The sequence below is a fragment of the Dasypus novemcinctus genome, chromosome 2 (genome assembly GCF_030445035.2).
Source record: "Dasypus novemcinctus isolate mDasNov1 chromosome 2, mDasNov1.1.hap2, whole genome shotgun sequence".
NCBI lineage: Eukaryota > Metazoa > Chordata > Mammalia > Cingulata > Dasypodidae > Dasypus > Dasypus novemcinctus.
Genome location: NC_080674.1, coordinates 191,303,899 through 191,331,865, shown reverse-complemented (window position 1 = coordinate 191,331,865; position 27,967 = coordinate 191,303,899). Strand labels below are relative to the sequence as shown.

General features: G+C 54.1%; 1 protein-coding gene across 1 annotated transcript in view; it reads right to left on the bottom strand.

Moving 5' to 3' along the window:
* The window catches only part of ADAMTS2 (ADAM metallopeptidase with thrombospondin type 1 motif 2), a 294,248-nt gene that overhangs the window by 40,837 nt on the left and 225,444 nt on the right, over positions 1–27,967 (bottom strand). The window contains exons 7-12 of the mRNA XM_058283377.2: positions 21,327–21,432; positions 20,498–20,641; positions 19,955–20,087; positions 18,871–18,984; positions 6,288–6,433; positions 1,911–2,086 (exon numbers count right to left, since the gene is read on the bottom strand). Of these exons, the coding sequence (XP_058139360.1) occupies positions 1,911–2,086; positions 6,288–6,433; positions 18,871–18,984; positions 19,955–20,087; positions 20,498–20,641; positions 21,327–21,432 (819 nt within the window). The remainder of the gene's footprint in view (positions 1–1,910; positions 2,087–6,287; positions 6,434–18,870; positions 18,985–19,954; positions 20,088–20,497; positions 20,642–21,326; positions 21,433–27,967) is intronic.

Below are 27,967 nucleotides of genomic sequence, written 5' to 3'. Positions count from 1 at the left end.
GGACAGGATGAGGCGACGTGGGCCAATCCGGTTAGGGGAAGGTGCTACAGGGTGTGGCTAAGGACAGGATGAGGCGACGTGGGCCAATCCGGTTAGGGGAAGCCGGCTACGGGGTGTGGCTAAGGACAGGATGAGGCGACGTGGGCCAATCCGGTTAGGGAAGCTAGCTACGGGGTGTGGCTAAGGACAGGATGAGGCGACGTGGGCCAATCCGGTTAGGGGAAGATGGCTACAGGGTGTGGCTAAGGACAGGATGAGGCGACGTGGGCCAATCCGGTTAGGGGAAGATGGCTACAGGGTGTGGCTAAGGACAGGATGAGGCGACGTGGGCCAATCCGGTTAGGGGAAGCCGGCTACGGGGTGTGGCTAAGGACAGGATGAGGCGACGTGGGCCAATCCGGTTAGGGGAAGGTGGCTACGGGGTGTGGCTAAGGACAGGATGAGGCGACGTGGGCTAATCCGGTTAGGGGAAGGCGGAGTTAAGCAGAGGATGCTCAGTTGCAGGTTATGCTTGATCTTAAAATTGAGGCCCATGTCAAGCCGCTTTAGCAGATACTGCAAGGGGGGAGAAGAAACAGTAACTTCTCCGGTGAGGCAGAGGCCTCTATGAATAATCATGAGGAGGTGGGTCTTTGAATGGAAGGGAAGCAGAAACTTCTAGAAAACTCTACAAACCAGTGGAGGGGCGGGGCTACTCTGAAAAGTGGGTTAGTAAGTGGTGGTTCCAAGGGGGTTGGTGACAAATGGAGAGAAAATATAAGGCCCATGTCTGGCCTCCCTGTCCTGCTCCCAATTATGTGGAATGAACAGAAGCTATATATTCAACATTCCCTTGTGAGTGGGGAGTGGGATGGGAGCCCACCAGGGAATGCAAACACCAACACAGGCACCCAACTGCACTGCAGACGAAACACAACCCTACTGGAGGGGCTGTGGAAGAAAAGGCTAGCCTAGGGACGCTTCGGAAACAGTATTTTGACGGAGCGCTCTCTGCTCGCCCTCAGGGGGAGAGAGAGGAAACTGAGATATCCTACAGCACCAGGTCCAGCCGTGCCTGAAGCTCCTGGAGTTCTCAGTCCCTGAGCCCATAGATGCCTTCTCATGCCTAAACCTACCTGAGTCGTACTTTCTGGCACAACCGAGAGCCCTGACTGCTAGCGTTGAAGGCCAGAGGCAGCCTGGCCTCTGCCTTTAGCTCTGCCCGTCTCCATACCTGAATCTGCTTTCTGGGGATTGAATCAGGTCCACCACAAAGCCATGTTCAAGTCTGAACTCCTGCTCCTGTGAGTGCTGAACCTGTTTGTCAACAGGACCTTGGAAGATTTTACTAGTTAACGTGAGGCCAAACTGAAGGAGCAAAGGCCTTAATACAACATGACTTAGGAGCAAGGGAAATTGGACATGGAAGTAGAAGCAAGAAGCAGGAGAAGCCAGAGAGAGAGAGATGGCCAAGTGACAGAGACTGCCATCACCAGAATGGAGAAAGCGTGGCCTTTCTGGTACCTTGATTTTGAACTTGCAGCCTCTGAAACCATGAGACAATACATTCCTGTTTATCAAAGCCAACCTGTTTGCAATATTTGTCATAACAGCTCTGGCAAACTAAGATGCCGGCTAAATGCACAGCTCTAGCCTTGGCCGCCCGAGGGTGACTGTGGGAGCCTGGGTACCCACTGAGCCCCACCCCAGCTCCCTCCCTCTGCCTCCTTGGCCAGGCCCAGCTTCCTGTCTCCTTTGGAATTATAGCCCTAAGCTCCAGCCCTGGGAGTGGCCCCAGCACCCATGCCAGCCAGGGGAGGGCCTGCCTTGCCCGTGGAGAATCAGGAGCAGAGAAGGGAGATGCAAGCCACTGCCTGCCTCGCTCCGGGGCCTGACTGCCGCACGCCCACGGCCCAGCCTGGCAGGCTCACCATCCCGGTGCTCGTGGGGCAGCCAGTGGTGCTGGCCGTTGCCGTGCTCGAAGTACAGGTCCCACTGGCGGCACTGCTCCTCACGGAAGTCCACCAGGGCATCGGGGCAGTCCTGGGGGTTGCAGAGCTGGAAATCGTATGCCAGGCCCGAGCAGGTGCGGCCCCCGTTGGCCGGGCTGGGGGAGAAAGCAAAGAATTTGCAGCTCAGGGCCACCCGAACGGCCAGATCTGGGATGCCACTTGGTGTCTGTGGGATCCCCACATCTCAGGTGACGGGGGGAGTGGGGGACAGCTCGCTGAGGGAAGAGACCCAGCCGTGTCCTGTCCTGGCTGCAGGCCCTGGGCAGGTCCCCCAGCCTCCAGGGTCTTGCGGCATCAGAATAGGATGGGCTGGGGAGCCCGCCCTCCTGGGGCTGCTCTGGGGAGGGAGCCGCTGCTCACAGCCCCCTCGCCCGGCCCAGCGCCCGTCACCATCATATTTGCACAGTGAACTGGGCAACAGCGTGTTTAGACTCTGGTGCCCCCGGGCCGTGAACCCAGGCCCTCGGTGCTGGGAGGGATTCCGAGAGCATTTCTGAATTAGTGGCGTCCACACAGCGGGCCCTCCATTCTCTTGCTGGGTTTTCCTCTGCCTGGGAGAATCCGGGACGCGTTTCTGTCATTTCTCTGCTTCCCCGAGGACGGTGCCAATGCACAAAACAGCTCCCACGGGGCACGTCTCCAGCCCGGGGCGCCTCTGGCAGCAGCGGGGATGGGCCGTGGCCGGGCGAGGCAGCCTGGAGGAGCGGGGGGGCTCTCCGTGCCTGTCCCAGTCCAGACGGGGCAGGGCCCGCTCCCCGCCCCGGGCTGCGTGCCGAGACTGGGGCAAAAGTCACGCTCGGCCTTCAACCAGGGGTGGCCGCTGCTCTTGCCCTGTGGAGTGTAGCGAGAGAAGGGAGCTGGTGTCCACCAGGCACCTTATATGGTGCTAGGGCCTGGGGGGAGGTCGGGGCGACGATACGGGAAGTTTGGTGGCGAGAGATTGAGCAGGCCTCAGTGCTTGACGGGGAGGATGAAGGAAGGGCGGCTCTGAGGGTGATGGATGGGGACAGAGAGAAGGCCACAGCCAGACTCTCGGGGGCAGGGCTGGGAGGGGAACGCGGCCTCCTCGTGGGCAGTCTGGGGAGCCCATGGGCACCTGAGCTCAGGAGACTGAGATGCAGCCACACCCTGGAGAGGCGGAAGGCGCCACCGTCCAGGGAGAGGCTCGGGGCAGCCGCTGGCCGAGCCCGGTGGGGGGAGCTGAACTGATCGGCCTAGAAGTCCAGGCTGGCAGGAGCACGCCAGCCGGCGAGTGTTCAGAGAGGGGGGAGGACGCGCCAGGGAAGGGCTGGAGCCTGGGGGCTGATTCACACTTGCTCTGGGTCGTCCCACATTAAAGAGGAGAGCCGTGGCCTGCGCTCGAGAGTAACTGCCAGGCGAGCAGCTCTCATCCGGGCTCCCGTCCCCTGGAGAATGTGTGACAGGGAGGGTGCCACGGGGGCCACCTCAGGTTGGGCCTCAAGGGGCCACGCTGAGCCGGGAGCCCTGACGGCTGTGGGCTGGGGGTGCCCCCCACGGAGGCAGTCGTGGCTGGTGGAAGTAAGCCGTTGTCATAACTCCACGCGGCCACACCTGCGTTGTCTGGTGGGCGCTGAGGAAGGGACGTCGAGCCGGGCGGGCGCTGGGCTGCTCGCGGGCTTGGGCGAGCGACCTGGGAGGCAGGCGGTGGGGGCAGGCTTTGCTTTTCCTGTCCCTTGCTGTCACCCACGGGGACTGAGCCAGCGGGAGGGGTTAAAAATCCCTAAAGGGTGCCAGGGGGGAGGGTCAAAAGAGCAGGGACCACTTCCCATCTCCCCAGACTTGGGGGTGAATCCTCTGGACCCCCAAAAGCATCAGGAGCCAGGGCCTGGGCAGCAGGGGAGGGGGGCCTGTGGAGAAGTAGGAGCCTGTGGCCACCCCCACCCGAGAGGAAAATTCCACAGCCCCCAACCGCCCATATCTCGCGTCTGCAACAAGCTTGCTCGACTGTAAAACCTTATCTCCAGGCTGCCTCCTGGAGAAAGTCTCGTCAGCCCCTGCCAAAAGACCATCCTGACCCAGACCGTTGTAAATAACAAGAACTCCCCGACCGCTTGTCTCCCTGATAGAATCCCCAGCGCTGGATTAACCACACACACCTGCTTCTGTCCGTGCTTGCTTGCTGAGCTACTGCCCCCCGCCCTGAACCTAAAGGCCTGTGTAAGCAAACTCCCCCCCGACCCGGGGCTGCTCTCCCCTCTGCGCAGGACGAGGCAGTCGCTGCACAGCAAATAAAGCTCTCAGTTGGAACTCTATTCAGAGTCTGAGTCTGGTCGATATCGCTGGTCTATGACAGGGCCGCATCTGCTCCTCAGACGTGCACCTGGACCTCAGGTTACCCCGTCAGTGCATGCAGGCGCCGCAGGTCCTGATAACCCTTACTAGTGCCCGCGGCGTGCCGGCCGTGCAAGGGCCCGCAGCTCTCGCCCAGCACTTCGTACGCTGGGGCAGTTCTAACTCGGTGGCACATGTGACGGCCTCCCCCCACCAGAAAAGCTGGAGGAGAGGGCGGAGGGCACTCTGAGCCCCCTTCGGCCCTCTGCTCTCTGCCCGGAGAGACCCCAGGCAGGAGATTAGGAGGAAGAAGAGAGGGGCTCCGTGTCCAAGCTGGGGTGGGGGGCGAGGGGAAGTGGGGCTCCCCCTGCTGAGCTCGGGGCCCAGACCCAGAGCCCTGACCCCACGCGCCCTGCTCACTTGGCTCCTTTCCTGCCCCGAGTCGGCTGGCCTGCCTCAGTTTCCCCAGAAGCCAGTCCAGGGTCTGGCCCGAGAAAGTGCGGCAGCTGGACAGAGCAGAAACTGGAGCCCAGTCAGGCTGCCCGTACCCCAGATACTCATGGGCCTTAACTTTTGGGGGTCATAGGGCTCCTCTGAGAACTCGACATGAGCTAGAGACCCGCTCCCCCTGAAAAGTGACGTGCACCGATGGTCAGATGGGATCTCAGCGACTCTGGAGTCCTGCTGAGGCCGAGGTCTCAGAAAGGTGAGAAGCTCAAGGTTCGGGCTCCCCCAGCTCCCCAAAATCCAGGAGGGTCCAGGTGGGTCTAGAAGGCAAGGGAAGGAGGCCATGGGGGCAGGGGAGGACTGGGGCACTAAGGCCCCAGGAGTGGGAGGTCTGAGCTCAGTTTCCTCCTGCCTGGGGCGGGGCCCAGCGTTGCTATGGCGCCCAATTGGGAATCTGAAAATCTGTTGTTTTTTTTTAAGGTGAACCCCCCAGATTTTTAGTATTTTCGGGTCGCTCAAAATCTTCTCAAACACTAGACAGGCCAAAGAAAGAAAGACAAAAGCCACCCGTCTCCACGTAGCCCCTGGCTGCGGCGCGAGGCCCCGGTGGGTCTGTCAGCGCCCAGAGTGGCAGCGACGGTTGCGGAGGGTCTCACTGCACCCACAACGGCTCCACCAGGAGGTGCCACCAGCCTCTTCTGCAGGTGACTGAGGTGTTGAGGGTAACTGACCCGCCCAAGCCGCAGGGACTCAGGGCGCGGCGCGCTGGCCCCACGCCCTCACTTGGTGGGCGCGCTGGCACCACGCCCTCACTTGGTGGGCGCGCTGGCCCCACGCCCTCACTTGGTGGGCGCGCTGCCCTGGGTGAGGCCATGGTAAAGGGTCCAAGCAGGAGGCGGCTTGGCAATAATCCAAGTGAGGTGCAGTGAGGTGTGACTCAGGAAGGGGCTGTGGCTGCGGCAGGGGGCTGGCCAGGGAGATGTTTACAGGGTAGAATGGGAGGTGGGGGTGAGAAGGTGCAGGAGGAGCAGGGACAGCGTGGGGGTGGGGGGGTGCTGGGGTGAGGCAGGAGGGCGAGCGGGCGGGAAGGTGTGGGGTCTGGCTGGCCCGGGAGAGGTGGGGGACACCTTTTACTGCCCGGGCCTCGTGCCTGATTGCAAAGCGCTGCCCGGGTGCAGCAGCGCCTGCCTGGGCTCCTGGCGCCCTGCAGGCCAAGAGAAGCCGTCCTCTGCACACCCACTGCCCCCTCTGTTCCACTTCTGTCCGTGGTGTTCTCACCCAGCAGGGCAGAGGACGCGGTCCAGGTGGGGAGTGGCCCAGGCTGGCCGGCTCCCAGGACTCCAGGGCCACCGCAGCAGGCTGGGTGGCCAGAGGCGTGGCCCCGCCGCTCTCTGAGTCCCGGTTTCCTCCCGGGGACGGTGGGGAGCGGCCAGGGCTTGGCTGCCCGTGCACCCTCCGCGCAGCCGCCAGGCAGGATGGAGGGCCGGGCTGGTGGTGACCCCCGGGAACCCCGCCTGCCCCCCCGGAAGGCTGGGGGAGCGCTGAGGGCCGACTCACTGTGGGTTGTCACACTGGCGGGTCCTGAACTTGACGCCGGTGCCGCAGGTGCGCGAGCAGGAGCCAAATGGGGTCCAGGCACCCCAGTTTCCGTCCCGTTTGAGGATGTCGGGCGTCAGCCAGATGCAGTGTCCTTTAAAGCAGTGCTGAAGGACAGAGGGCCAGGTGGGTGGGGGCCGCAGCTCCCCGGACCCCCGGCTCGCACGGGGCCCCTGGCGGCCGCCGGCAGCCCCACGCTGGGCCCGGACGCCTGGCGGAGCCCACTCTGTCCTGACCCCAGAGGCCCGAGCCCAGGCAGGGGTGGCCCCCCACCCCGGGTCTCCCCAGCCGCGGCCCCGGCCTCCCACCCTCCTGCATCCTGTACAGCTCACTCTACCCCCTCGGCCAGAGTGTGTCCCACCCCAGGGCTCTACAACGTGTGCCACTGGTGGTGCAACACATGGCATATGGATAAAGATAAAACTGGCACAGGGAGCCAGGGATTCCAGATCAAGATGGCTTTATTTAAGTGGAAAAAAAAAAAGGCAATTGGAAGAAAATATTATGTAAACACAGAACAGGTGATGTGCCGATATGGCAAAAAATTCTTAAATATAATAAGTAGACGATGGGAGTTGAGGAAACCCAAATTTACAACGTAAATCTGATCTCATCTGTCCCCTAATGAGGAGGAACCTTATACAACTTAGGGAGCCTGCTTTAAGATGGTAAAATGAAAAATACTAAATTAGGTATAAAATAAGGTATCAATTGAGAACAAAAATACTTTAAAAATGTAAAAACTGGCAAATAATCATGAACAAAAAAGGAGAGAATGATGATTTTAAAATTAATCATATCTGATGACTTTTCCTATAATTTTAACTGTATTTCTTGATCCTGTCTTCATATGACAGTAGTTTTGAGATACCCTATTCTAGAAAGAGGACAGAAAGGTGAAGCAATCACCCTCAGCAAAGCTTTTTCGTAAAAGGCCAGATAGTATTTTCCACTTTGCAGGCTACAGCATCTCTGCTGCAGTTACTCAAAGCCGCCGCTGCAGCACCGAGGTCTCAGGCGCCCTGCACACGGGTAAGCTCAGCTGAGTTCCAATAAAACCCCGTTTACAAAAACAGGCAGCAAATGGGAACTTCGGAAGAGCGAAGTGGGGAGCTGGGCATTTACCGAGTGAAAATGGTAAAAACAAAACCTTTAACGTCTTTAGAGTTGTCCTAAGGGCATACAAAAAAGGGAGGAATACTTGTTCAAGAAGATCTACTCAGTCTCGGTAAGAGCAGCGGAAGTCTGTGGCCTTGGAGCCGTGACCCACTCCCACGTCTTCCCTGGCTCAGCGAGGCAGAACGGGCCACAGCTCTCCCGGAGGACCAGAGCACGGAGATGGACGCACGTGCTCCAGCTCTCCAATCTGGAAGGTGATTCCTGGAAGGCAGGGCTCCCTCCCCCTGCCCTCCCCTGGCTCAGTCTAGGACGAGTCTTACTCTGGGAGAGGCAGGCCACCGGCGTCTCTCAGCCCCCGCCCGACTCGGTTGCAGGAAACCCATTCCGGAGAAGGATGGCCAAGAGTCCCAGGGCGCCCGTCTCCCACCCGGCCCCCACCAAAGGGGGGCACTGAGCAAAAGCGGTTCTTTTCCACCCGAGGCACTTTAAAGACCAACTGAGAAACCAAGGTTTCAAAGAGACAAAGGGTTTGCTTGCGCAGGCACAGGAGCACAGAGGCTGAATGGCCCTAAACTGCCTCTCTGCTTTTTAGGATTTTAGGGTTTTTATGGATTCAAACAGGGCGAGCGTGGAGTGGCTGCCATCGCCGTGGCGAGCACACCCAGGGGGAGGCTAGGACTAGAGGAACTGTAAGCAAGGGTGAGCCCACGTTAGCTGGCCTCGGCGATTTCAGGTATTAATCTTGGCTATTCATAATATTCTGTATAATGATTTAGTCATCGTGACTGTTCATTCTTAACCCTCCGTTACAGCTGTAGCGGGTCAGGAATTCGAGGCCCCGAGAGCTCCAGCCCGGCTGGCTCAGAAAGCAGGCGTTTCACGCGTGGAGGGGCAAGCCGAGAGCTCTAGCACAGAAAGCCCCACAGCTTTCTGCTTCTAAAGCAACCGACTTTATTTGGAGCAGAGCATTGAGAAGTTCATGCCTAAATTCACCTTAAAAAATAAAATAGGGATTTCGGTAGGAGCAATTAAGAAGGCGGGCCAGAAGCTCCATCATGCTAGTAGCAACAAACAAAGTTGTTGACCAGCTAGACCTCTGACAGGGATAATAACTAGGGACAAAGGCAGCTGAGAAGAGAACGCCTTAAAGGCTGGCAACACCCCGCCCCTGCAAAGGGTCCAGACTTTACTGCATCAGGTTGCAGGGCATTCCCCAGGGCAGTTCCGCCCCAGGGCATTATTGAAAACTGGCGACAGATCGACTAGCAGTTAGTGAAGGCTAACCGTAGGGTGTGATTCCAATAGAAGCAGAACCAGAAGCTTAGCAGGAGATAGGAAAAGACTGTCAACGCCAGCCTGCTTAAATCCACGGTGGAGAGGAGGGGTGGTGGCCAGGTGACTGCAAATGCCAAAGGCTGTGACTTCTGAGTGACATCAGAGGAAATGAACCTCATTGAAACAGTCCAGCCAAGTATCTAAACAACTAAACAAGTAAACAACAAGGTCTACAGGATCAATGTATTCGAGTTGCCTCAATCTATTATCTAAAATGTCCAGTTTTCAAAAAAATATTCCAAAGCATGCCAGGAAACAAAAAAGTGGGAAACTGCAGACAGAAAAATAGGCAAGCAACAGGAATTGCCTTTGAGGGCCAGAGGTTGGACTTAGCAAATAACAATTTGAAAGCAGTTGTTACAAATATGTTCAAAGAACAAAAGGAAATCATGTCTAAAGAACTAAAGGAAAGTGTGTACGCTGCATATTGTATGATTCCACTTAAATCAATGCTCATAAAAGGCAAACCTGTAGAGATCTCAAGTAGATTGTCTAGGGCTGGGTGGGAAGGGGAAATGGCGAGTTACCGCTAATGGGTACGGGGCTTATTTTTGGAGTGACAAAAATGTCTTAAAATTAGACTGTTGTGCTGTTTTCACAACTCCGTGAACATAATAAATAAAAACCATTGAATTGTATTCTTTAAATGGGTGAATGGTATGGATGTGAATCATATCAATAAAGCTCAGGAGTGGATGTAGCTCAGGTGGTTGAGCACCTGCTTCCCATGTACGAGCTCCTGGGTTTAATCCCTCGTCTTCCTCTTTAAAAAAATAATGAACCTCTAAAAAAAGAAAAACAGGCAGCAGCTGGAGTTGGCCCATGCATGTTAATTTGCCAACCCTTTCCCTAACATGTTAAGGGAAATATTTTTTTTTATTGTTACCAATGATTTAGAAAAGTTATTATGTTTTTGTTTTGTTTTGTTTGAGATACCAGGGACAGGGGATTGAACCTGGGACCTTGCATGTAGGAAGCTGGCACTCAACCACTGAGCCACATCAGCTTCCCTGAGATGGTTTTTTCATTCGTTTTGCTTGTTGTTTTGTTTTTGTTTTCCTCAGGAGGCACCAGGAACTGAACCTGGGATCTCCCATGTGGGAGGTGGGTGCTCAACCGCTTGAGCCCCATCTGCTCCTGATGAGGTATTTTTTTGTTTTTTTTTAAAGGTTTATTTTATTTCTTTCCCCTCCCCCTCCCCAGTTGTCTGTTCTCTGTGTCTATTTGCTGCGTGTTCTTCTTTGTTCGCTTCTGTTGTTGTCAGGGGCACGGGAATCTGTGTTTCTTTTTGTTGTGTCACCTTGCTGCGTCAGCTCTCCGTATGTGTGGCGCCATTCCTGGGCAGGCTGCACTTTCTTTTGTGCTGGGCGGCTCTCCTTATGGGGCACATTCCTTGCACATGGGGCTCCCTTACGCGGGGGACACCCCTGCGTGGCAGGGCACTCCTTGCGCGCATCAGCACTGCACGTGGGTCAGCTCCACACGGGTCAAGGAGGCCCGGGGTTTGAACCGCAGACCTCCCATGTGGTAGACGGACGCCCTAACCACTGGGCCAAGTCCACTTCCCCTGATGACGTCTTTTGGATACTTATGACCATCTCATCTGGAGAAGCTGCTATCCAATTTCTCTCCATGAAGTGCATTTCAAAGTTTCTTGGACAATGCCTGGTTTTAAACATTCTTTGGATCTGCTGTTGAGTTGATGACCACTTTGCTGTAGACATCCTTATCGCAAAAGCAATGTTCTGAGCTTCACATTGACTTTGATGTTGCCAATGTTTCATTTCAGATCAGAAAGAAGTTTCTCCAGTGTGTTCGTTGGATCTGCTTCTCTTCACTAATTAGATTGTCAAATACTCTGAGAGCTTGTCCATTGCTTCTCTTTGATATTTATCTCTTCCTTCTGATAAATGACTGCTTTTGGTTTGGTCTGAACTCTTTTCAGTTACAATTCACCTTTTGAAATCAGAATTATTTCTGTTGCTTTTTAAACTCATTTTTACTTCTTTTGTTTCATATTCCATTAACTTTAATCTGCATGTTAAAGTGAGGCTATATATGTGTGTGTATGCCTCTAATTCAGGAGTCTGTAATTAATTTCTCCCTTGTTTTAATGAAGCATTCCAAAATCAAGTTTCAACTTTGCTGCTAAACTGGCGTAGCAAGGATTTCTCAACATTCTGAATAAACTTTTTGCATCTTGTTTGCATCCAGGTTTCTCTTTCGGTCTTTGAAAATTTATTATAGGGCCTCTTTTATTTTTTTATCGTACCTCTGTAGTATGTACCGGTCCTAAAGAAAGATTCAAGTTGGAGCTGTGTTTAAAATACTCCACCGAACCTGAATAGAAAACACAAAATCATGCAAATATAGAAGTGCCCCCAACCTCAGGCAGAGTTGGGGCACTTTTTTTCCAGTGACTTGAGGCGAACTTGTTGTCCACAACACCTGTTCTATGATACTTTGAGTAATGACGCTGAGTAAGTTGGCACCGTGGCAGTAGGACTATTTCTGGAAGCTATTTCTACACCCAAACGGCTACAATAACTTAACTACACATGGCAGGGCCTGAGAACCATGCAAATGAACCAACAAGTACACCCCAAATCCACAGCCAGAGCCACAAAATGCCCATGGACACCAACGCCAGCCAACAGGAAGAGAAGCACGTCAGAAGGGGAAGGCGGAGTAAAAAGAGATCTCAACTGGTTATCGTTAAAATATCTTCCTTTTGCACATTATTAAAAACATGACTGTGGTGCAGATGTGGCTCCAGCAGTTGAGTGCCAGCCTCTCACATGGAGGTCCCAGGTTCAGTTCCTGGTACCTCCTAAAGGAAATAGAAACAGACAACAAGCAAAAAGAAAAAAGAAAAGCCTGAGCAGATAACGAGCAAAAAAGGAGCAGACAACAAGCAAAAAAAACCCAGCATGAGCAGACAGTACGCAAACAACAAGCTAAACAGATGAGGGAGCCAACGCAGGGGAGCCGATGTGTCTCACTGGTTGAGCGCTGGCCTCCCACATATACGTCCCAGGCTCGATCTCTGGCCCCAGGACCTCAAAAAAAATGACCACGAGAACACACGGCCAGCCCCTTGCCCACGCAGCATCTCAGGCATCATTAACTTCCTGGTAAATCAGTCTCTGCTCCCTCTCCAGATCCTTTGCTGGCTCCCTGCGCCTCTCAGGATGGAGCCCTCCGGCCTGGCCTCGAAGGTCCAGGATGGCCGGCCTCCGTCTACCTCCCCGGCCTCACCTCCCACCCCGTCGGGCTCTGCAGGGCTGGAGTTCTCTGAAACCACCATGCTTCCCTTCCTCCTCTCTGTCTCTGCTCAGGAAGCCCACCGCTCTCTTTCCTTCCCCACACATTCCTAGTGGTGTGGAGACGGCGGTAGCTGAGGCTTTTGTGGACCCCCGAGAATGAAGTTATTCAACTAATCCACTCCTGTGGTGGGAACCCGTCGCAGGTGGGCCCTGTGACTCCATCACTTCAGTTAAGGGCCTTCTGACGGGATGACTTGGGTAGGGTGTGGCCCTTACTGGGGTTCTTCAAAAATGGGATGGATATGGGAAGAGGGAGTCACGGACACTGAGAACCTGTCCCCCCACCCCTGCCCAGGAAACAGAGAGGAAACCCCTGGAGTCAGAAACGGAAATCAACGGAACCCGGGAGAGAGAAAGCCACAGGAGCAGAGAGGAAGCTGGAAGAAGCCAGAAGCCGAAAGCAAGAACGGGACCCAGAGGAGAAAGGAGAGACAGCCGATGCCACCACTGCGCCCTGCCACGCGACGGGAGTCCAGGATCGCTGCCAGGTGTTCTTCGGGAAGAAAGCTTCGCCTGATGCCTTGATTACCTTTTTTCAAACTTCGGAACTGTAAGCTTCTAATCTAATAAATCGCCATTGCAGAAGCCAACCCATTTCTGGTATATTGCACTGGCAGCTTTTAGCAAACTAAAACGGTGAGTCACCCTCCAGGAACGGCTCTCAGCCAAAGAGCCACGCCCAGCCCCGCGCTACACCCCTTTCCTGGGGACAGCCCTCAGCCCGTGACCGTCACTGTGGGAGTTACAAGCATTGCTTCCATTGGAATAACTCCAAGGGCCACCCAGCCCCAGGGTTCCCTGTGGGACCAGCTAAGTCATCTCCTGCAACTGCCACCATTTACCCTTTTACTCACACCACAGGTGTCAATCCTGAGAGCAAAGCTCTGCCTCGGAGCTGCTTTTCAGGTGGAACCAGGCTTGCATTTCCACGTCTGAGTCACTCCCACGTGCCCCTCCAGGCTGCCATATCGCCAGCCAGTCCTTTCTTGCCTCCCTACCTTTGTACGTGTCTCTGCTTGGGAGCCCGACTTTTTTCTTCCTTCCTAGCAGAGGCCTCTCGTCCTTCAAGACCCAGCTGGAACCCTCCAAGGCCCACCTCTGGTACCCGTCTGAGCCCACACGAGGCACTGGAGAGCGGCCACTCTCCAGCTTCTCTGGGCAAGAGGTTCAGGCCCCACCACCATCAGGAAGGGGCTCGCAGGTGCCTGGCCAGCAGTCAAGGGCAGGAGCTACCTGGGGCCAGGCAGACCTGTCCACATCGGCCACCTCGTTCCTGGACCACAGAGACCTCATCTCTCACATCAAAGCTCCTCTCACTTGACCACGGAGGGGCAGGGAGGAACCCGCAGAAGTGCTGTTTGGTGACCCTGCAGCGGGCGGTGCAAGGTGGGCTGATGGGGAAGCGGATGTGGCGTAAGCATGTGGGTACCTGCCTACTATGTGGGAGGGCCCAGATTTGATTCCCGGTGCCTCCTAGAGAAGATGAACAAGGCAGTGAGCTAACCTAACAGGCTGGTGTAGTGAGCTGACCCAACAAGATGATGCAAGACAGAGACACAAAGAGGGAACACAATGAGAGACACAACAAAGCAGGAGTGGAGATGGCCCAAGCAATCGAGTGCCTCTCTCCCACATGGGTTCTCGGTGCCTCCTAAAGAGAAGATGAGCAGACGCAGAGAGTGCACAATGAATGGACACAGAGAGCAGACAGCAAGCACAAAAAATGGGGGGGGGGGGGAATAAATAAATAAAATAAAATAAAATAAATTTTTTTTAAAGGTGGGTTGATGGATAAGGAGGAGGGTCAGGTAAGGGGGGGAGCAAATGGGCTGTGACTGGCGGCCATGGAAACTGGGAGACATGAGGACAGAGGAAGCTACAGAGTGGGTCCGCCTGTTGCAGCAGGGCAAACTGGTCCCTGGTCCAGGAGTGGGGAGCTGGGAACAGGGCCACCCAGGGTACCCCAAGCATTCTCAGGGCTGTGGGCCACCTCCTGGGAAGACCAGGATCTCAACACTTCCAGGCAATACACATACAAAAGCAGAAAATAGGAAAAGAAAGCGAAAGCAGGACAGGAAAAGCCGCCCTTAATTCCACCCTGCAGACACTTCCCCTGCAATGGTTTGGTTTCTTTCCTCCAGGGTGACTGCGAATGTTTAACAGAGTGATTGCCCCAAATAAACAAGTTCATACTCTGAGATCTCACGCATCACACTGAAACATGGTTCAGGAGCTTAAAATGCTTTAAGATCCTATGTTTTAATGCCTACAAAATTTTCCTCCCTAACATTGACCATGGCTACCAGAGAGGCTTAAACATTTGCAGGCACAAAGTCACGTGTCCCAAAGGAGTCTGGAAACAATCACATAATCATGGGACCGAACGGCCTGCCCCAAGCTTTCTGACGGGATAAAGCCCGTCCAAGAGTGCTGACTCACACTACAGGGCAGGGAACTCTGCTGGCTTAGTCGAAAAGTCTGAACGGAAGGAAGCATGCTGTTTCAGGAAGTGCATGCTTAGCATTTTATTTTATTATTTTATTATATTTTTTGAGGTACTGGGGTCAGCGACTGAACCTGGGACCTCATCTGTAGGGAGCTGGTGCTCAACCACATCAGCTCCCCTGGGTTGCTTTTTTCATTTGTTTGCATGTTGTTTTTTTATTTTTATTTTTAGGAGGCGCCAGGGCCGAACCTAGGACCTCCCATGTGGGAAGCAGGCGCTCAACCGCTCGAGCCACGTCTGCTCCCCACGTTTAGCCTTTTCTGAACTCTCACGAGCCTGGGTTTCTGTCCTCCACTCCACGAGCCGTCCTGGGTGGGAAGCCTGTGCCAGCAGCCTCGGGTGCGGAGATGAACGAGTCGGACACTCGGCCGACCTGCTCGAGGGGGGCAGCATGGCTGACACCACGCGGGGAGGACAGAGGGCCCACTGCTTGAGCCCGCGTACCCAGACCTGGGCAGTCCTGGGCACTATTTGGCTGCCCACCAAGATTCTCAGTGCAGGGAAACATGAGGCGCAGTACAGGGAGCTGGTGGGGCCTCAGTGCCGTGTGCCTCTGAGAAGGCTCCTCTAAGGCGTCTACGGACACGTAGGGTGGCTGCTGGGTCCCCAAGGTACTAGACGTGTGGGCCTGCACCCCTCCCCCGGCCCCTGGCCCTGCCGCAGCTGAGAAGGTGAGGGCAGAAGCAGGGCCCAGAGCCTGGGCGGACCCTCCGTGCTTGGCTTGACCCTGCCTCCTGGGCACCCAGGACCGACGCTGCGTGTCTGGCTGACGGTCTGTCTGAGTCACCTGAGTCTCCAGCACCCTGGACAGGGCAGGGCGCCCAGCTGATCCCCGGAAAACAGGAGGTAGAGCTTCCTGGGTCTCCCCTGCTCTGCCCCGTCATCCCAGCCCGCCAAGGAGCACGCTCCTCTCCTTTGCTCTCCCCAGCCAGCCCGCTGTGAGCCCCTTTCCTCGGCACCATCCCTGTGCTTGGTGTGCGGGCTCTCCTCCTTTCCACCCACCAGGCTCAGCTCGGGGCACGGAGCGGCTGCTCCATCTCGGGGGGCTTGGGGCGGCCCCAGGTCCCTTCCTCCCGTCACGCATCGTGGCTGTCTGTGAGCCCTTCACGTCTGATGCCCACAGGCCCTGAGGTCTGTCGGGGCGGCTGGGCTTGTGCTCACAGGGCAGGACACAGAGAGAATGAACCTACGAGAGAATGAGTGACTGTGGCGTTGAGGCACCACGGAGCCTCATCAGTCTCATCCTCAGGCCTGCTCTGTCTCCCCCTTTTCATCCAAAGGGATGCTCACCTCTCCTCTCTCAACCAAACCCATCTCCCCCAAAACTCTTGATTCCATGGGAGAACCTTCCCTGTCCAGGCGAGCACCCACTGGCCCCCGTTTCTCATTGCCCTTCTCCCTTCTGCTTCATCTCCACAAGGCGCAGGATCTCGAACCAAGGGCGGCGCCGTCACCCCCTCCTTACCTGGCACCCACAGCTTCCCCTAGGGCAGATAATGACCAAACTGCACAAGTAAGGGATGGAGAGTAGAGATGCTCACAAGAGAGGGGAGATCCAGCCTGTGGGGGCGCAGGTGCTCTGGGCTCCTCTTCTCCCAGTGGTCAGGGTTACTGCTGGGGTGGGGGAGGCTGGCACACACCCATGTGTGGGGCTCCCGGCCAGGCCCCGTTCCCTGGGGTGAGCCTGCCTGCAAAGGGCCTACGTCCTGCACAGGGTGGCCTGGGAGGAAGCAGTGCTGAGCTAATCCCGCGCACGACCTCAGTGGTGACTGAGCCCCACGTTGGGCGACAGCCCAGGCAGGACTATTACAGCCCAGAGGGGAAGCAAACGGTGTCTGGACCCTGTTCCTTCACAGACCGCTGGTGGGGAGGAAGTCAGAAGAGCTTATCTGGCTCAGGTTCCAACTCTGGTGTCCAGTAGTTGAGTAAATCTGGGGGCACAGCTGAATCAGCTGGGGGATGTCATAAAAAGACCATTTCCCAGGTGTGCAAATAAAAACTTGCACACAGGTGATCACTGCAGCAACCTTCACAAGGGCTAAGAGGTGGAAGCAACCCAAGTGTCCATCAACAGAGGAATGGATCAACAAGCGGGGTCTCTCCGTGCAGTGGAGTGATATTCAGCCATGAGAAAGGAACGAAGTGCTGATAGATGCCCCAGCAGGGACGGATGCTGGAGTCATTATGCTAAGCGTAATGGTTTGAAACTGTATGTATCTCAGAAAAGTCTGTTCTTAAAGTTATGGGTGTGGACCTAGTAAGCAGGATCCTCAGGTGAGTAGGATTTTACGTTAAGACGTGACCCGTCTCATTCATGGTGGGTCTTAGGCTTCTCACTGGAGACCTTAATAAGGGAAGGAAATTCAGACAAGGAAAGAGAAAGCCACGGAAGCAAGAAGCTGGGAGCAATGAAGCCCAGAAGAGAAGGGAGAGGCCAGCAGATGCCGCCAAGTGCCCGCCAGGGGGCAGAGGAGGCCAGGTCACCAGCAGCCTTCTCCAGGAAGAAGATGTCGTCTTCATGATGTCTTGAACTGGATGTTTTCACAGCCTCAGAACCGTAAGCTTGTCAGCTATCAAATTCCCACTGTAAAAGCCAACCCATCTCTTGTGTGCTGCTTTCAGGCGCTTAGCAAATCACCATACTAAGTGAAGGAAGGCAGATACCAAAGGCCACGTATTGCGTGACTCCACGTAAATACCTAGACTAGGCAAAGCGAGAGAGACAGGCCGCAGATCAGCAGTGGCCGCGGGGCTGGGGGCGCTGAGCGGGGAGGGACTGCCTGGAGGGCACAGGGCTTCCTTTGGGGAGTATGAGATGTTTTGCACCTGGATGGAGGTAGCAGCTGTACGACACTGTGACGGTACTGAGTGCCACTGAGTTGTGTACTCTAAAGTGGCGAATTTTACCCAAGTCCTTCCCCACCAAAACACGACTCCTGGGCCCTGCCCCAAACTCACTCATCTTCAGGGGTGTGCCAGGGACCCCGCATCTTGAAGAAGGTCCATGAGGGCTCTCGGGTAGTTAGCCGAGACCTGGGCTGAAGACGTGTGCTGGGGAGCTGCCGGCCCACCCCGATGACTTGGGGGCCTTTCTAAACCTGACCGTGGGGGCAGGGAGAGTGTGGGCCCATCCCGAGCCCCACTGCCACTCGGTGGGACTTAGCGGGGACTGCCCTGGCCTGGGGTCCGGGGCTGGGCTGTGACCCAAAGCCTGACTGGCTGGCACACACCAGTTTTCTAGCAAGCAACTGGTCCAGGAAGAGGCCCTGTGGGTCCCTCTCGGCCAGCGAGAACCAGGAATTTGGATGGATTGACGGAGAAGGAGAAAGACTTCTTTCTGTGGAGTTGACAGAGGCTGGGACGTGGGCTCAGGGCGGCTGGCAGGTGGCCACTGTGCAAGCTCCCGGGACGAGACTGCACAAGGCAGGGGAGCTGGTGGATGAAGATGCCGAGCCATGCAGGGGCCCGGGGACCCGGCGGCCACTGAGACCCCAGTTCTGCTGATGGGAGGGTGGGGCCCCAGAAACTGCCAGGGGATGGGGAAGGGTCCTCTAAGGAGGGGATTCCTGAGTGGACTGTTTGTAGATTGAGCTGTTTCCCCTCAAAAGACGCTCAAGTCCTAATTCCCCAGCCACCTGGATGGAACCCTATTTGGAAATAGGATCTTTGAAGATGCCATTTGTTAAGACAACACTAGACTGGATGAGCGTGAGCCTTGCATCCAATATGACTGGTGTCCTTATAAGAAGGGGAAATCTGGCCACACCAACAGAGAAGCCAGCCTTGTGCTGGAGGCAGAGACTGAGCTGTGTGGCCATGAGCCAAGGAACGTCAACTGCTGGCAAGTCTCCACTGGACTTCTGCAGGTCTCCGAGGGAGCCCACCCTGCCCTACCTTGATTTCAGACTTCTGGTCCCCAGACCTGGGAGAGTTGTTTTAAGTCACCGAGTCCATGGGACTTTTGTTTCAGCAGCCCCAGCAAACTAATACAGTTGGCTTGAAGCACAGTGAGGGGATTTGAGACACCAGGTTTGTTCCAGCAGAAGAAATAGTGTCTTGGAAGCACTGGAGGCAGAAGTGCAGACGCGTTGAAACTCAGGGGGTGGGGGGTACTCATTAGAAAGGAGGAAGGAGCCCCAGCATCCCCTGTGGGCACTGCAGGGCCTGCTCCCCGGCGGCGAGGCCACGCCTGGGTGCCTCCTGGTTCCTGCCTTCTGCTCTGCCATCCGTGAAGAGCCCCCTGGGCCCCCCAGCTCACCTTGCCAGGGGCACACATGGTCCCGTCCAGGGGAGGGCCCTTCTTGGTCTTGCAAAAGTAGGGGTTGTCTGGATGGCTGCACCACAGCTGCTTGCAGGGGTCGAAGGTCCGGAACTGGAAGAAGCACAGAGCCGCCTGTCAGGCCGCCTTGGCCAGGACGGACTGCCCAGGGGAGCTGCCCTATTTCCCTCCTTCCAGAACCCCCAGCTGGCTGGCCGGCGGTGCTGAGTTCCATGGGGTTCCGGGCTTGCGAAGACTGTATGGCGTGTGGGTGCCACGGGTGCCCAGGCGCGGCTAGGGCGCCCCAGCTCCCAGCCCTTGGGGGCTGCACCCTCCCTGTCACAGGGCCTGGTGGGTGGCGAGGGGCGGCTGTCCCCCCGCGGTGGCCTCCACCTCCTGAACACCTGGTGAGGCCCCTCCTCCACCCCCACGGGCCTTGCTTCTTGCTCCAGCCTTGGCCTCCGCCTGCTGGACTTTCAGGGGCCTGTTCCTTGACCCTTCCACCACCTGTCCTTACAGACTTTCCCCCAGTGTCCCACAGGGATCTAGCTAAAACTCCAACCTGGCCAGGCCACTCCCCTATTACAGCATTTCCAGAGCTTCCCATTGCCAAGGGAATCGAGTCCACTGTGCTCCTGAGTCAGGCATGCCAGGAGTGATAATGCCTGCCGCAGGACCTGAGCTGTGTGGCCTTAGGCAGGTCACTTCACCTCCCTGGGCCCCAGCGTCCTCATCTGGAAAATGGGGGATACTTTATTTTCTCCTTCATGCAGTAGAGATGGGGGCTTTCATCGGCCACTAGCAGATAAAGGTCTTTGCCCACTTAACCTTCCATCTCATTCCCTCCTGAACTCTGCAGGCCTCGGCTCCCACCGCCCTTGGCCAAACCTCCTGGTCACAGCCCTGCCCGCTGCGCGCTCACTGCCCGTGGCTCCGCCTACTAGAGGAGGGTGGGTGGGTGCAGAGGGAGATGCTACCGGCGGTGTCCCCGTCCCCGGCTGGGCTGCACGCGCCCCCACGTGGCAGGGAAGCCTGCGTTTCTCCAGGAGCTGCCCGGGAGGCCCTCCGGGGAGCGCGCACTCACCGCCGTGCACATCATGTAGCCCAGGCCGAAGTCGAAGCGGCACTGCTCGTTCATGGAGTAGTGCAGCCCCGGGAGCTGGGGCAGCGCCGGCCAGTCGTGGGCGAAGGGGTCGTCCCGCAGGCAGTCGTAGGAGCTGTGAGGGCACACGGGGCACGGGGAGGCGGCTGCGGCCCTCTCCAGAGCCAGGAGGGCGCGCCCTTGCCCTCCGCTGTGCTGCCTTGGTTTCCCCCCTGCATCTCATTGGCTTAAGATACCCAGGGCGTGGCTTGTCCAGATTCCGGGGGCCCCGGACGCCTACTTGAAGGTATACGGCTGTACTGCACGCCGCCCGTTTGCAGCCCGGGCCCCCCAGCCGTGGGGTCTGCCTTGCTCTCTTCCTCTCCCCTGCCCTGCACCTCGGGCTGGAGAGAGTCTGCAAGGGAGGAGGTGACACGCTCCCTCCTGGAGTCCAGGCCAGGAGACTCCCTGGCAGGGCGGCCCCCCCCACCTGCTCCCGGCTCAGCCCCCGGGCCCCTCTCGCTGGGGAGGTCCCCCGGTACTCACTGCAGGTAGCGGCCCAGCTCCTGCTGGCTGCAGCGGGACCAGTGGAAGCGGTGGAAGGCGGCCTGCACGAGCGGCGCCATGATGCTGCCCAGCCTCACCTCGTCGCCACAGCGGTTGCCCTGCCCGTCGTGCTCCATGCCCAGCCTGGGGTGGGGGAACGGTAGGGGATTGCCCCCTCCCTCGGCCCGGCGCGCGCCCCCTGACCCCAGCTGACCCCGTCTGAGCAGGGGGGACAGACTTCCCAGAAGTAAGATTGTCCCAGCGGAGGGCACGTGGGGAGGCTGAGGGAGGGATCCCTTTCCCAGCCAACGTGTCCCCAGGGGGGCGCTGCGGCGCGGGGAGGCGGGGGAGGCGGAGGCGCCTGCGGCCCCGGGCCTCCCACCCCGCTTCACGTAGGCCCCGCGCGGGCCCCGGGCCCCCTCCTCCCGCAGCCGGCCCCGCCAGGCTCCCCCTGCGGTGACGGTGGTTCGGGAAGGTGCCTGGGGCTGCGCCTGCTCGGCTGAGCGCGCTGGTCGGGATCCTTCGGGAAGGCGCCTGGGGCTGCACCTGCTCCGCTGAGCGCGTGGGCCCGGGACGAGCCCTCGGGGGCCTCCGCGGGGCAAGGGGACGCGGGGCGCCCTCTGCTGGCTCGCGTGGGAGCCTGGAGGGAGGCGCCCGGCTCGGCCCTGAGGTTCCCCTGCCTTGGATCAGGTTCCTTAGCAGGTGGGACCACAGGCCTGCCCTGGACAGGGGCGGAGGCTCAGGACATACGCCGTAAGTGGGCAGGGCACCCTGGGCGGCGGCGACCCCTGCAAGCCCCTGACCTTCCCTGGAACTCCAGGCCACTTACACGTGGCCGGTCTCATGGGCCACCACGAACGCAGAGGAGAAGCCGTCCTCGTGGTTCAGGGTGCAGCTGCGGACCGGGTGGCACATCCCGGTGACAGGAGCATAGCCTGGGGGGAGACAAAAGGTGGCTCCAGCTCCCAGCTTCCCCCCCCCCCGGGTCAGGGGACCCTGGCTAACCTCCTGAAGTCCTGCTTCTCCTCAGGGCCCCCAATGCCCACCACCAGTCCCCGAGCAAAGGAGCCGAGCGCCAACTGCCCTCGGGTAGGCCTGGCTCAGAAGACACGCCCGCCCCCCACCATACAGGACGCCCCCCAGCGACCCGCGCCAATGTGCCGCGCGGCCCAGCAGAACCACCACTGTGGACACGCAGCGGGGCGGCCGGGGGCTGGCGTGCAGCAGCCAGAGACTGCCCGCCCCGGAAGTCAGACTAGCCGAAGGAGATGGGTCGGGGGTCCACTGGAGGGGCCCAAGGCAGCCAGACACCCCTGCCCCTCCTGGGGGGAAGATTCTAAGCCACACTCCTGCTACCCCCAGGGGTTGGTCGGGAGGGAACAGGGGCTGGGCAAGGTGAGGGGTGGGTGGGGGCAGCAGGACACGGTCTCCTGGAGGACGATGCTCCAGCCACCCCCTCTTCTTTCTGTCGTGAAGCTTTTGAAGGGCCACCGAATTCACAAGTGACGGTGGGGACCCGCCGTGGATTTGGTCAGCCCGGTTCCGCTGTGCAGCCCAAGGGAGCGGTTGGGAAATCAGAAGAACAAGGATTGATGGGGAGGGCGAGAAGGTCCCGGGAAGCCCGCCATGGAACAGCTGATACCCACAGAGCGGCCTGGGACTGGCCACAGGGTTGTCTTCAGGTTCTGCTAGATAAGAAGTCAGGGAAGCTGGAGAGAGCTTCCCACAGGTGAGGAAGGTGAGGGTGGCTGACGGCCACGACACCGAGACTCCACCAAACAGGAAAACCAGAGGATGGGCTCGGACACTCGCCCCCTGTTTTCGTCTAAGCCAGGTGAAGCAGCTGGGGCAGGATAAGCAAACCAGTGCATGGCTGTGTGCACAAAGACAGCCTTTGCTTATGCCCCCGGGCGGGGGTCTTCGTGCTTGCCGGCCAAACATGCAGCCGGAATTCACATACCCTGACCTAGCTTCATCCCTCTCAGACCCCATGGAGAGATCTGGGGCAATTTGTTCAGAGAGAAAAGTAGAGGCCAAGAGAAGGAAGGCTACTGTGATTTGGGGTGTGCTAGCATTCAGACATGACTGTGAAAATATAGTGATTTTACCATGGTATTTTCCCCTCAGAATGAACAAGAAAATCTGTATATGAAAGCATTTTTTGCTCTGCAGGTGCTGAGATAATTGTCTTGAATCAGCGTGCAAGGGCAAACCTTCAGGATTCTCTCTCTATTTTTCTTATGCAAAGATTTCATGAGACTATATGTCTCCGTGGAGTATTTTCCATTCATGTTATTTAGCATTCCATGATCTTTTTGATCTGGAGATTTGAAAAAGTACCTGTATTTTTTTCTTTACTTCCTTCCTTCTTTTTGTATAGTTTGGTTTTATTTGGTTGTTTTTCTTTTTTAGATAGATGTTGGACCTTCTGGGTTGAACTCTATGCCCCCTATCTCTTTTTCATATTTTAATTCTTTTGTTCTTGTGTTCAAAATGGAAGATTTTTTATGTCAGCTTTTGAACTTTAATTCAATCCATCATAGCTTTATTCTCATAAAAACTCTTTGCTGCTCTCCAATTCTTCAGTCATGTGTTCTGGTTTTATGGATATATCGTCTCAAATGGTTCTGGGAACACTACTTGAAAAAATTAACTTTGGAAGATTTTTTAAAGAAAAATCATGCAAAAAGTACACCATTCCTTTATACCCCCCATTACTAACACTTTGCATTAGGGTGATACCTTTGTTACAATTGATGAAAGAATATTATAATTGTACTATTAACTATAGTCCATAGTTTACATTAGGGTAAATTTCCCCATATACCACCCGATTATTAACACCTTGCATTAACAGGGTACATTTGTTATAATTCACGAAAGAACATTTTTATGATTGTACTATTAACTACAGTCCATCATTTATAATAGGGTTCACTGTGTTGTGCAAGCCTATGTTTTGTCTCTTAATTTTTATTTTAGTAACATATATACAACCTAAAATTTCACCTTTTAACCACATTCACATATATAATTCAGTGCTGCTGATTATACTTAGAATACGCTACCATCACCACCATCCATTTGGGAACACTGCGTTTTAAAAAGTTCTTTTCTGTTCTCTAAATTATTTCTGTTTTCTCTGGGGTCGGTTTTCCCGCTTTTTTATTTGTTTTTCCATCTTGGCTCATATTTCTTATGCTGTAATGTCTGATATTCCTTGGCTGTCCTTTCACATTTTTAAAGGTTTGAGCCACTTAAATCAAAAGTTGTGGGGAGTTTATATGGCTAAGAGTCGTCCAAAAAGAGTCGGGAGGTCATCAGAGGGGTCACGCTTATGCACACCTCAGCAGGACCCCAGAGACAGCCAAAGTAGATACAACCCTAGGTACTGGTTCTCCTGAAGGCTATGGACACCCACAGGGTATATGGTCATGGCAGATGGATGTGGAGCTCTGTGCCATGTCAGAGGGCCCTACTATGGAATTTGCGCTCCTGAGTGTGATGGAGCTGGACTCAGGTATGACCTTTCCACACACGCCTCTTCTGTCACTTTTACTGAACCTGTGGTTGGTGCTAGGGATGGTCCATACTCAGGAGACTTGAATCTCTGGACTTCCCATGTGCCAGCTGGGCCCTGAGCCTCAGCAGTGTGGTGACTCCTACTCTCTGGTTCGTTGGTCTTACCCAGGTCAGCTAACAGGGAGGTGAAGATGGTCAACCACCACACCAGGGAATCAAGAGTGCCTACAACTGCAAGCAGAGGAATTGCATCCATCATCCATGTGGAATCTAAGCCCCCTCTTGATCTAGAGGTGGAGAGGACATCACCATCCCAGGGTCCACAGAATGGAGGAATAAAATATGGATTAGGGTGGACTTACTGGTATTTTACTATAAAACTATTGTGCCTAGTAATAGAAGAAATTGTAGCATTGAGGTGGAGAAAGTGACCATAGTAGTTGCTGAGGGCAGGGAGAAGGAAGAAGAGATGTGATGTGGGGGCATTTTTGGGACTTTGAGTTGTCCTAAATGATATTGCAGGGTCAGATGCTGGACTTTATATATCCTGCCACAACCCACTGAATGTACTGGGGGAGAGTGTGAACTACAGGGTAAACTATTATGCATGTGGTGCAGCAGTGCCCCAAAATGTGTTCATAGAGTGTGATGGGTGTGCCACAATGATGGAGGAGGTTATTGGTGTGGGTGGAGTGGGGGGTGAGGGGGGTGGGGAGTATATGGGAACCTCTTAATATTTTTTAATGTAACTTCTTTTTGGTGATGTATATAGCTTCAAAAAAATACAGTTTACAAAAATGATGGGGTGGGGGTGGGGAGTGGGGTATATGGGAACCTCATGTTTTTTTTCATGTTTTTTAATGTAACATTCTTTGTGATCTATTAACTTTAATTTTAAAAAGTGTAGAAAAAAAAGTTGGGGGGCTTTCCTTTCCTATGGAGCAGCACCCCCCTCCCCATAAAAGCTCTCCCCTGGATGAAAGTTCACAGACTGCTTAGGTTTTATGAGTGGGGAAAGTCAACTGGCTGCTTCTGTGGCCAGTGCCATAGCTCTGTGTGACTCAGACATTTTTGGTTGTTGCTCTGAGTCTGCTTTTCACTGCAGGAGCCACACACCCCCTTGTCTTTGGTGATTAACTGCTGATGCTTGGCTTTCACTAGCCTGAGATCCTACCATCCCCACAATGTTGAAGGATTCTAGCTCCATGAGAGCCGTTCCCACAGTGATATCTGGACTACAGAGAAAAGCACCCGTAGAACTCTTCAGAGAAGATGGAGTTATTCTTACAAATTTATTCCCAACAGACCTGGTTAAAGGTGTGTCCCCTAGACACTCCTGGGGTGGGAGGGCAGGTCTTAATGGTAAATCCACTCTAGCATTCCAATCTCTCTGTGGGGTTAGCAGGGGAGCTAGAAGCTCCCTCAAAAGGAAGAGTCCTCTCCTTTAAGGCGATGCCATCCACACTAGAAGCACTGATCTAAGTTTAATGGGATCCACAGTCATCTTCTCTGTTTCCACCCACATCCCACTGCGGTGCCAATCCGTGTGGTAAAGGAGGCAACGGTAGTGCCATAGAGACGTTCTGTTAAGACAAATGAATCGTCTTATCCCCGATTAGGGTCACTTGGGAAGTCTCCCTACTTATGCAAATATGGGGCAAGTAGTCGGCAGAGGGAAGTGGTTAAGGGAGTTGGTTCTGACCCAGTGGAGCCCTCAGAACCCAGGAGAAAGAGTGAGGGAACTCTCCATGGACCCTGGACAGAAGACGTGCTGGTGAGTGGAAAAAGGAAGGTGCAGAGCTGTGTATATAATAAAAATTCATGGAAGAAAGTGGGAGCAATAATCATGTAAGTGCTTTAAATATATTTATTTGTATAAAAAGGGTCACTGACATGATAAATCAAACTAATAAAAACGTCTGCCTGTGGAGGATGGGGGTGAGGTGATGTTTTAGTTTGCTCAAGGCTGTCAATGCAAAATACCAGAAATGGGTGGGTTTTTATAAGGTGACTGCATCAGGGTAATAATAATACATTATTTTCTGTTTCTTATTTTAGTTAGCTAAAAGTTGCCAAAGCAATATACTAGAAATGGGTTGGCTTCTATGACGGGGATTTATTAACTTATAAACTTATAGTTCTGAGGCTGTGAAAATGTCCAAAGCAAAGATTCATCAGGTGACGCTTTCCTCCCCAAGGACCAGCTGCGGGTGGTCCTGGATTTCTCTCACCTGGAAGGGCCCAGTGATGGCCTCTGCTGGTCTCTGCCTTCTCCTCCAGGCTCCATTGCTTTCAGCTACTTGCTCTTGTGGCGTTCTCTCTGCTCCTGCGGTGTCCTCTCTGTCTCTGTGGCTTTTTTCTGTATCTATGGCTTTTTAGTCCTCCATTTATAAAGGACTCCAGTAAGAAGATTAAGACCCACCCTGGGTCATGCACTCTAATCCAAGGCCCTTAACCTGAATAATTTAATCAAAATGTACCACCTACAATAGGTTTACATGCAAGGAATGGTTTAACCCTAAGGACATGATTTTCTGGACCCATAAAAGTTCTAAACTGCCAAAGGGGCTACTACAAATAATACTCCTATGTACATTCATTCCTGTACATTCTTTAGATGCACAAGTGCCTGTACCTCTGGTGGATCCACACCTAGGCATATAGTTGCCAACAGGTACATGTTCCGCTTTAGTAGATACTGCTAAACAGTTTTTGGAAGTAGTGATACCAGTTTATATTCCTACCAGAGGGGTATGAAAATTATAGTTATTATGCTTCTCACCAAGATGTGATGTTTTCGGTTGTTTAAATTTTAGCCATTCTATTAGGTGTGTCCTGGTACCACATAGTGGTTTTAATTTGCATTTCTCTAACATCTACTGAGATTGAGAACCTTTTCATAGACTTAGTGATCATTTGGATTTTATTAAGAGCCTGATGAAGTCTTTTGCCTATTTTTTTGACTGGGTTGTTTGTCTTTTTGTTATTATTAATCTTATCATTGTTGTTGATTTGTAAGACTTCGTCATCCATTTCAGGCATGTCCTTTATCAGATATACATATTGTGAATATTTTACCCCAGTGGATTAATTTAAGCAATTTTTGATTTGTTTGTGTCATTCCTTATATTGGTGGTTTATGTCTTCACTAATTTTTTCACTTAATTTTTAATTTTTGTCACTTTAAGTTTTACTTCACTTTTAATTTTTGTCTGTCTTGCTAGGAGTTTGTCCATTTTATTGATTGTTTTTTAAATTAAAGGAGTTGTGAGTTTACAGGACAATCATGCATGAATACAGGATTCCCATATAGCACCCTATTATTAACAACTTTCATTGGTGTATATATGTGTTACAATTGATGAAAGCACATTTTTTTAAATAACTGTATAATAGCATTTTCAGTGAGCAAAAGTTTTAAATGTTAAGGTGGTACTGTTTCTTGTCAGTCTTCTCAATTATAACGTGCTTTTTTATAAACTATTTAAGAAATCCTCTTATTCTAGGGATGTGGAGATATTCTCCTCAATTACCTTCTATAAGTTTTATTATTTCACCTTTCATATTTAGATCCAAAATTCCCTTACGTTGACCTTTGTGTATAGAGTGAACGAGTGAAGTGGGGGAGTCAGGCTTCTTTTTTTTTTCTCTCTCCAATTTGGATATTCAATTGACTCAACACCATTTGCTAGAAGGACTGACTTTCTCCTCTATTCTGATGAGTCACCTTCCCCATAAACCAATTGTCCATATGCCCTAGTTTCAATTCTGGACACTGTCTTCTGTTCTAATGATATATTTGTCAAGCACTGCATCAAAATTACCCTCTCTATTATAGTTTTGAAAGTACTGAACACTTTGCTGTTTTGTTCCTTTAGTTGCTTTGGGCTATTTTTGGCCCACTCAGTTTCTATATAAATATTGGAGCTAGTTTGTTGGGGAGCAGAT